This window comes from Phalacrocorax aristotelis, chromosome 2 (genome assembly GCF_949628215.1).
Source record: "Phalacrocorax aristotelis chromosome 2, bGulAri2.1, whole genome shotgun sequence".
In the NCBI taxonomy this organism is placed as follows: domain Eukaryota; kingdom Metazoa; phylum Chordata; class Aves; order Suliformes; family Phalacrocoracidae; genus Phalacrocorax; species Phalacrocorax aristotelis.
Window position 1 is genome coordinate 20324467 of NC_134277.1, and position 10189 is coordinate 20334655.

The window sequence follows — 10189 nt, forward strand, 5'->3', positions numbered from 1 at the left end:
GGGCAAAACCTGGTATCAATTGCTATGCCTCAGTGACATCATGGCTATTGGTTATTACTGTCTTAGTCAAAATTATTTATGCTTATTTAATACTGAAACTGTGATGTAGTTTTTGCTGATCAACTCTTCTATGACCTTTGAAAAAGCTCTTGCAGTACCATCCCTCTTTACAGACAAACCCATTGTTTTTTTAAAACAGTGTACTGAACTTTGCATTCAGTTTCATGCTCCTCTGTGGGACTTGAGGTTCTGATTTTCATTAACTTAGTTATTTTCTGGCACAGAACGTATATTATACTCTTTTCAGTGTTTCTGTCTTATTTCCTCTACTTCTTTCTGAGTAAACCAATTAAACTTTAAAAATACCTATATTTTGAACCTCTTTATTTTGGGGGTGTGTGTGTCTTTTTGTGCCTTGTGAATTTATAGAAACTCTTGAAAAGTGTGCTGGTGTCAGACCCTTAATCTCTACCTTTTGAAAATAAAGTCACATTACCACCATTATTCCATATTTGGCTTCAGCTCTTCCAACGATACCAGAAAAACCTGAACTGCTGCTAAAGACTATACATCTTGCAAAAGATCCAGAATACATAATACTGTCGTTCAAAACGTGTATAATTTTGTATTTAGTGAAAAACTCTGCAGATCTATCTAGGCTCTTAACTCTTTCAGCCTTAAAGAAAGGGAATGTCTCCACAGCTGAAAAGACAGGCAGATTTCAGGTCGCTCTTCTCCTTTCTCCTTTGATTTTTACAAATGGAAAGCTAATACTGTTCTTCAAATAAAAAGAAGCCTGGATTGTTTCACCCATTACTATTTGCAAAGCCTGCCAAAGACAACAATCTCCACAAAGAACTACACATGCCCAGTCACTCTGGTTTGTATGCTGTCCAAGAAAAGCAGAAACAGAATCATCTCTAAAAGACATTTTTAGAACAATGTGGGTAAGCTAGGAGAGTAAGGAACTATGTAAGGATGATTGAGCTGGGCCTATAATTGTGTAATGTTTACTTTATAGCGCATAGCAGTTTATAAACTTACCACATCCTTGGGTGGAGGTTCTTCTTCCTTCTTTACTTTTTTACCCATTCTAAAAACAAAAACAAACAAATGAAAAAGCAGACAAACAAACCTCCTTCTGTGTTTTAGGAACTAGTTTACCAGTGATTTAGGAAAGCTTGTAAGACAGACATTCTCAGTCCTTTGACCCACCTAATCAGTTTGAAAATCTGTTTGATGTAATAATTTCTATGCAGAAAGAAAAACAAAACAAACTTTCTAACACTTGAACACATTTGGTAAAATACAACCGTCAACAAAATATGTAACTAAAAGGAAAGATCTGAGACATCACAGACTCAAGTTGTAATGTGGTACAAATACATAAGACATGCTTTTCTGTAAGTTAGTTTTAGCTGCATCTATAAATCATATATGAACCTGAAGGTCCTATTAGGGTATTTCCCCATGTTTGTCTATACATTCTATGCTGGCAAACATTCTACACAACTGCAAATAAGTTCTACCTTGCAAATATGTTTCAAATTCAGTCTGAATTCTCTTCATATTTCACAGAAGACAAAAGTCAAGTCTGCAGGTATTAAGACACAGTTCTGCACAGTACAAATTTAACTGATTTAAGAGAGTTACATGTATTTACATGAAGTCCGGCTTCTGTCTTCTGCATTTTCTGTATTAGTACATGTGCATGTGAACCAGGAGGACCTTCTCAGCTGCATCTAATAGCAGCTTCTGAAGCATACAGATGTAATACCTCAATGTGGACCTAATTTCACGTGGCTTGGAAAACTTCAGCGGAGCCTTCCCGTTAAGCTACAGGCAAAAGTAAAAAGCAACATGACCCACTAGCACTAGCTATGCATAGACCATAACCCAAGTTATGCCAAACTTAGGTTTGTTTTAACACTGTGTAAAAGTGAGATGTGAACTGTTAGTATTGCTTAGTAACTCCTCAGTTCTCAAAAGGAAACCACACCTTCACCCTCAGACAGGACTATCCTGACATTATTATTAACTGTTAAACCCTGTGGTATAAGAGATTATTTCCTAGTGCAATATGAGCTGTATCCTGGCTGGTTACAGAAGTCAGGGCTATTGTTTGTTGTGTTCAACAAAAATCTGGAGCTCTTCTTGAACCCTCTGATTTTTTTTTCAGGTATTGTTCCTCTGCTGGCCTCTCAAACTGTAATGCAGCAGTAGTGAAACCAGTTGATAAGCACACCCTAAAAATGGATCTGAAATGTAAAACTTCATAGGCAGGTCACTAATTACAATTTTGAGAGGAAGACCCATACAATCAAAGATTCCTCAGCTCCAATCTGCTTTACCCTTGTACATATATGCATATGCACATATGAACACATATATATACACACACTAGAATTCAGTGTTTCAGAATGCGCAGCTTCAGCTGGGCACAAATTAACTTACACAAAAGAAAGCACAAGGACAAATTACTGACAGCATATTCAACAAAAATGATGGACATACTACCTTCTCATTTACGCAGTCGCTGTGGAAAGTAAGCGTCGTGCTCACATACAAGAATCAGATTTACACGGACATTCAGGAAATCTGGGTTACTTAAATTGTGTTAAATCCTGGTATGAAGATATGGACACTTATTTAGAATTATTCAGTTCAGCTCAATTCATTTCAGATATAAATTAAGCTAAACTCATAAAAAGCAATTTTAATTCTCAATGAGTTTAATTAGGTTTAAACCAAACAATTAAAAAAGTTAATTAATGGAAAAGTATTTATAATGTTGAACAATTAATGTTCACAGATTCAAACAATTATACATATTCCAAGACCATGAATAACTAAAGCCTTTAATTGTAAATATTTCTCCACACTGTATAAATACATCTAATGTTTGAGAATATTTTCAAGAAACATACGTTTTTCTACATGTTCAGAAATATTTAGTTCCTTGGTAATATTAAAAAAGCAGTATGATCTGTACCAACAAACACAGAGAACAGGACAATTACTTTATTGTGGATTATGCCCCTCAGGCTGTCCTTTGCTGCAGTTACTATTCTGGACTTCAATGCACTCTGCCATCAAATGTTGTGTTAGCTTTGTTCCCATACAGCCCTCTGTATTCAGCAGTCATTCTCTGACTTGAGGCAGTGATGCACGTGGAATTCTTTGGCTTATTGATAATTAAAAATGTGTCTTCTGCATTGAATTTTAATTATCACAGACAAACAATGTGTACAGGTATTGAAAGGCTACTGACCCATAAAAGAACTCCTCATTCAAATCCCTTTCTTTCCATGATAACTTCATCTTGTCTTTTCCTCAGTAGGTTTACAGTACACATATCTCTGATTCTTGGTTTACTATTCTAAATATTTAGAACAAATTTTTAGCAGGATTTAGATTTTTAAATGTGATTAAATGCTGGGTTTGTGTTACCTCCAAAAATTCATTTAAAAACTAGTAATTAAGTGTAATTAATTAATTCTTAAAGACAAAATAAAGAATATTCTCCTTTGAGTAATATTCTCTACTTCATGTTCTGCATGTTTCTAGAATCATAAGAGCATACTTTTTCCACATATGTTTTTTGAGATTAAAGGGTTGCTTGTTTTAAATCATGTGGAGCTAAAGGTAATAAAGGACTTCGACATAACAGATGTAGCCAATGCACAGTCAGCAATCTATGAAGTTATTCTGTGCTACTTCCTGTCCTTCACCTGGAATTTACTGCCTTCAGTGGTAGACAAATCAGCCTGCTTTACTTAGCTCCTACCCAGCTTCAGTGCAGTGGTCTAAGCAGGTGTTGTCTCTCAGCTGGCAGGACAGTCATTATGTCTAAATAAATCCTCACGCCAAAACTTCAGTCCTCAACACTCTCCCTCAGCTCTCGCTCCTCTTGGTGCCTAAGCTTGGCAGGCACTTACTTCCCTCTTTCACTCTGAACTTCATTAGGGCCTCCATCTTTCCCATAGGATGAGAACTACCCCAGTGTGAGTATCTTAAGTTGAACCAGTATCCAGAGACTATGAGTAGTGTCCACTAAACTAAATTAGGCATCAGTGCTTAAGCTAGTTGCTCTCCTTGATAATCGATGGGAGATCTAGTCAACATATTCAAAAGCTTTTAAGGCAGATTCATCCTAAAGTAGGTATCTAAAACTGAATTGCTCCTTAAAAATAACTACTTTTTCCTTGGACCAAAAACAGTCAAGAGTTGCTAGCTCATGTATTGACATTTACACTGACATCTAAAGTTAGTGAGATAACCTTAGTACCCTGTTTCTCCACTTGAATCCACATGCCAGACTAGGTCTGGCAGATACTATCACAGTAGACTGAACATTAACAGAACTAGGCATATGACAAAACACAGCCACCTTGCCTTTTTAAAAAGTGTCTGAAGGAATAGGCCCATCTCCAGTAACATCCCTGTGACCAGAACATTTCACCCACAAGTGGAAAATGATTTTGAGGAAGGTCACAAATGTGAACTTTTTAGTTCAAAAGCAGAACCCTCTAACCACTTGGCTGTTATATCATGAACTGGCATCTCTGCCACATCAAATAAAATAAGGAAAATTTATTTCGTTTTTTGAAGATTTGTTGCAGGTGCCTGTCCAGAGGAGCAGATTCCAAGTGCTAGATTGTAAGATAATGATGGCCATGATCCCTGTACTTAATTCATTTTATTGGCTTGCTCTAGGAACCTCTCTGCTCAGTGTGAATAGCTTCTCAGATTGCAAATCTGAGATAACCACTTATTTCTAGTCACTATACTTTTTTTTAAATACAAGATGATGGATAGCAAGTGAGCTTTAACAAAAAAGAGTCTATAAATCATACTTTGAAATATGAGGAAAGTCTTATAGTGGTTTTTCTGTTCAAAATACTGAATCCTTATAAACACTTCCTTTATGCAGTTTATATCAATACTATCAGAGTCCTGTTGCATATACTTAAAGACCATAATATTTTGCAGTTTTAAGTTGGACAATGCATTTAGAAAACACTACCTGTTCCATTTGCATCTTCTGTTTTCTAAAACCTTAAATAACTGACACAACAACCTAGGACCCTGCACATACTTAACGTTAGTGAGGCATGAGACAAAGAACAGGAGTAAGTCAAAGACACAGCCAGCTGTGGAACTTACCTCTTAGACAAGGAATCAAAGGTCTCTTCTGAGAGCAATTACTCCTATGGAAAAGCAGCGCAAAGAGAAGGATTTAAGAATAGCTTCTAACCAGTTATTTATTATGTGATCCACTTTGCAAATTAACCGCTCCATGTTTTAAGACAGTCTGAAGCTGTGTTACTACAGCCTGGCCATGATTTTCAGATTCTTCCCCAAAATGACATGCAAGTGAGATTTTTTTTGCCTTCCAAGTGATAATTACGTAATCTCAATTTAGTCTACCTTAGTTTAAGTGAAGTCTTGCTGTTTCTTCTTGTCTCACAGAAATAAAAATCTTTTTTCTGTGATAACAGTGAAAATTGCCTATGAATTGGTCATCTTCATTGATTAGTTCAACTGATTTCTGTATGGATACTCCAGTTCTACTGCCTTCTAATGCAATCAAAAGGAAGATATAGCAATTATAATTGTAGCATTAGCAGACAACCTCACTCCTTTCTTGGGGCCAGAAACTAGTATTTCCTTTGTATGCCAGCTTAAATATCCGCCTTATCATTCTTAGGTAGTTTTGTCATAATTAAGAGAACAATGTGGAATAATCTTGAAACTCCTTCCTTTCTTCCAAATTCTTCAACAGACTCCCCTTGCCCAGTGTTGTAATGCCAGTGCAAGCATTAAGACATTATAAAAAGTGGTTTCACAGAAGAAGAGAGTTAAAAAGAGATACCAGGTCCAATTTAATATTCAGTTTAATATTCCTGAAGTTCCTGAAGATATATGCTATATGAAAATAATACATTATATGAGAGACCAATTAAATCAAGACCTTTGAATCTGCCCACTGCTTTATCTGTGTCCATGAGTATATTAGGAAAAAAATGACCAGGATTAAGTCAAGAATTAGCTACTATGCAAGAGACATTAACTAATCAAACTTTACCAGAATCTGTTCCTATACACAAGAAAATATTTTCTATTTTGACCCAGATGTACAAAGTTAATCCCAATGAAAATTTAAAAAAAACATAAACGAAATAAATATATTCTGAGAGTTCATTTAAAGCTTCCATTATTTAAATGATCTATGTGTTTATAAATTACACATGCACAAAGCAAAAGAACCATTAAAAAAATACTGAGAGATGCAGAGTGGAGTACCCTGCAGACATACCCTTAAAACCAAATTGAGTTTGTAGTTAGATGCCAGGCTGAGGAAATAGCTATGAGAGAGAAAAGGTGGGGATTTCAGGTGAGCTAAAAAGTATATACAATTATTGATTTAAAATCTCAGAAGTTTTAAGATACGCTGATAGTTTTTATTTGCATTCTGGTATCATATTAACATTCAGCTGAGTGTTACTTTCAAAAGCCCAAGGGTAGATGCTTAGATTTTTAACAAAAGCCAAGATTCTCAGGTTTTTGAGTCCCCAACCTGATGCTGTGAAATATGCGAGATTTGCAATAACATTTTGACTCATGTACAGCCTCTGATTGATAGCAGTGCTTTTTCTCATACTGCCCAAGGACCATATTTTGCTGTTTTCTGAAGCAGAACAGTTTGGTACACCTAGTAAGAGGTGTATGAAGTCAGGAGTGTTTCAGTCATGTTAAGATCCTAAGCTGTAGAGGCAGAACGTATTTTCCAGTTTGTACAGTGTAAAAGCTAGTATATGAACGTTAATAAAGTAAAGTAATGGGAACTAAAGAACATGATAGCATTCTTTCCAAATCATGGAACAACTAAGAGGCCTCAGCACAAAAAACCTTCAATGACCTTCAATGAGTAAGAACAGTCTTCCGTGGCAGATCAGTATCCTGCCTCCAGAGTGGTAAGAGCCAAATGCTTCTGATAAATGCATGAAACCAATCCCAAAAGTCAGATTTCCTCCATCTGTTACAGGTTTTTTATTTCCCTAAAGTACAAAGGTTTAGATCTCCTGAAGTTTTTACATTCTTCCTAACAATAGCAGCTATTTTTACTGTCCATATAAAAGCTTAATCCTTTTACTCGTCATTCTTACTCTGACATGCTACAGCACAGGTCCAATTGTCAGGTGTACCGTATAAGGACCTACTCCTTAGATTTAAAAAATATGTAAACTGTTCAAATGTGTTATTCAATTCAACACAACATCCTCTTGTTCTTGTATTACAACTTCAGTTAAAAGATGCCCTGACTTGATCGTTTCTACTTTCTTTTATAACTCCCTGTACATTCTGATTTATCACCTTTCTAAGCTGCCTTAATTATTTTTCCCATATAGCTTTTCCAGACATATATGTTTCTAGTCCCAGAGTCCCTCTGTGACTGTTAAATCTTTCTCAGCTATGATGAACCTAACCTGAAATACCATAATCAATTCTAGAACACTACTGATTTATTCTAGTGACATTATAACTTTTTGGGTATTAATTTTTACCCAATTTCTTCAGTGAAGATTTTCACTAAGCTATCCACATATGGTAAACAGGTCATTTCCCCAGCTGATCACAATTAATTTAGGTTCACTACCTAAGAGTATATTGTTCCAAATATTCCCAACAGTGTAAATTATGTCACTTTCATCAACAATTAATTTTATCAGTCATGGTGTTACCAGTTCATCTAACTGCAGAAGAGCTCTCAGAATTTTCTAGCAGTCTTCTTCAGACTTAACAAAAATTATTTTCTCTCACCAGAAAATTTTGATTTCCCTATGTTATTACTCATTTCCAAATTATAATGAACATATTAAATAACATCAGACCTAGGATCTATCCTTGGAGAATCCAAGCTGTGACAACCTGAATGAAGGAGATTTTTAGAAATTATGTGTGTGATTTTAAATGTCTCGCTGAGACGCACAGTGAAATCCCTCATCCCATGAGGAAGAGACTAAAGAAAAATTGACTTAATCTAAAACAAATGAGAGTAGTTACCCAACCACTCTCTGAGCGATAATAGCAGGGCACTTTTCATACAGAACTCAAAGACAGTCTGCCTTAGAAAGAAAAACATTTTAAAGACTAATAAAAAATTAAAGACACTCCTAAGTTTTTAGCCACCTGCGCCAATCTACATGTCTTAAAATGAATGCCTCCTTCTGTCAGGTTCACAGGGACATCGGGCTGAAAGAGACATTCTGAATGATCAGATTCATTCCTCTCCTCCGTCACAGCCACCACATCACGTTAATCCCACCGGATACCTATCCACTGTATTTTAAAAACCGTTAGGTAGTTCGTTCCCATTTCTCTCACTAAAAAGCTTTTCCACAAGCCAATCGCTCAGACAGCCAGGGACCTTTTTAAATTTAAATTTTTAGCCTACATTTATTCATGACTAGTTTACTGTATTCGTGTCATGTTTGAACCTTTGTCAATTACTTTGCTGGCATGTATCAAAATATATTATACTAAATATTTATATCATACAATATATATATTTACTATATTCTAGACATACTATATAGTATATAGACTATATATGTTTATATATATAGAATCAGGATATATCTGAAGGTACCAAACATATCCCCACTCAGTTTTCATTGTTACATTAAAGAACTCCTCTAATTTCCTCCACAAAGTGATTCTTCATGCCCCACATCAACCTCATAAGCCTTTTCTAAGTCAGCCTCTTGAAAACATGGATGACTACAGCTGAACACAGCATCCCAGAAGAAGCCTCTCCTGTCTTGTACAAAACTGTACTCATACTTCTTTGTCAACACTAGAAATACCTCAGCTGTGTCACTATGACATCCATGACTTTTATGGTTATGTCAAACTACAAGGGTAGCCCTATCATTTAATTTTAACTGCTGGTTTACCATGCTTTAATATGTTAAGTTAAAAAAAAAAGAAAGGACATTTGTTACAGTTTATGACAAAAACACAGAAGTAGCAAGTTTGCAAACAAAAGTAGGAACTACAGGACATATAAGCCCATTTTGGCATTCTCTGTGTAAGCGGAACATTAAGTAATCATAAAATGGCAGCATTATAAAAATCACAAAAATTAAATAAAACAGTGTTGCTTCCACCAATGAAGGTGAGAAAATGAGCTTGCTCACAGCCAATGAACAACAGAAACCAGATGCGTTTGTCTTGCATAGGTTAAGATAACACAATATCAAAATACTTTATAGAGATGATAATTTCAGATAAGCAATAAGAATATAAAATAAGAGTTCTGTTCTACAGATTATGCTCCTCTGCCAGTGAATCCATACTTTGTTTTGAAATTCTTGTCTGCAGATGCCCCAAAACCTTTGAAACATCAATAAATTCTGTGAGATTTCCTCCCTGATAGCCTAATCACGTCAGTGTTCTTTCAGATAAAACCTCTGCATTTAAACATTTTATTATTTTTCTTTTTTTTTTCCCTGATCTATTATCCATACAATTTTAGGTCTCATACCTTTCATGTTACTGTCACACATAAATTCTACATATCTTAGCTGTGGTTCACTGTCCGTATTACCTATTCAGATTTTTAAATAAAATTCTTTTTCTCACGATTAAAGTTTCCTTAGGGCAGGTCCACTGCAGTTTCTTGCTTCCCAGTTCACATCTAAAAATACAGGTCACAGTTATCCTCTGCTGAACTAGCCCTCCCACCTCCCTCCGTACCTTTGCCGACACCAGTTCCTAAGCTCCCGCTTTCCAGAAGGAAATAGTGTCAGGAGCCCCTAAGTGCAGGATTTACTCTGCTTGGTTTTAAATTTTACTTATGTTCATTCTGATATACTTCAGCTGTCATTACATCTTACAATTTTACTATAAATCCTGCAATTGTCACTGCTTTTCTGAAAGGTGTAGATGCTGTTATCAATCAGACCCTAAGTTTTCAGGCTTTTTGGTTGTGGTTGGAGGAAACTTCAACGTAGCCTTTACAAATAAGAATAATAGATTCTTTTTAACTTCGACTCATGACTTTTGAAAGACCTCCGTGCAGCGATAAAGCGCGGAGGAACCCAGCCCGCCAGGCGGCGAGGCACGGGGCACCGCCACTCCCCGGCCTCGTCTGCAGCGTTAGGGCTCTCACTGGTTACTCGCC

At 36.1% G+C, this 10189-nt stretch overlaps 1 protein-coding gene across 1 annotated transcript in view; it reads right to left on the bottom strand.

Moving 5' to 3' along the window:
• ARMC3 (armadillo repeat containing 3) overlaps window positions 1-9730 on the bottom strand; it is a 60622-nt gene extending 50892 nt beyond the window's left edge. The window contains exons 1-3 of the mRNA XM_075082662.1: window positions 9649-9730; window positions 5167-5210; window positions 1045-1093 (exon numbers count right to left, since the gene is read on the bottom strand). Coding sequence (XP_074938763.1) covers window positions 1045-1092 — 48 coding nt within the window. The 5' untranslated portion in view covers window position 1093; window positions 5167-5210; window positions 9649-9730. The remainder of the gene's footprint in view (window positions 1-1044; window positions 1094-5166; window positions 5211-9648) is intronic.
• Window positions 9731-10189: the final 459 nt, after the last annotated feature.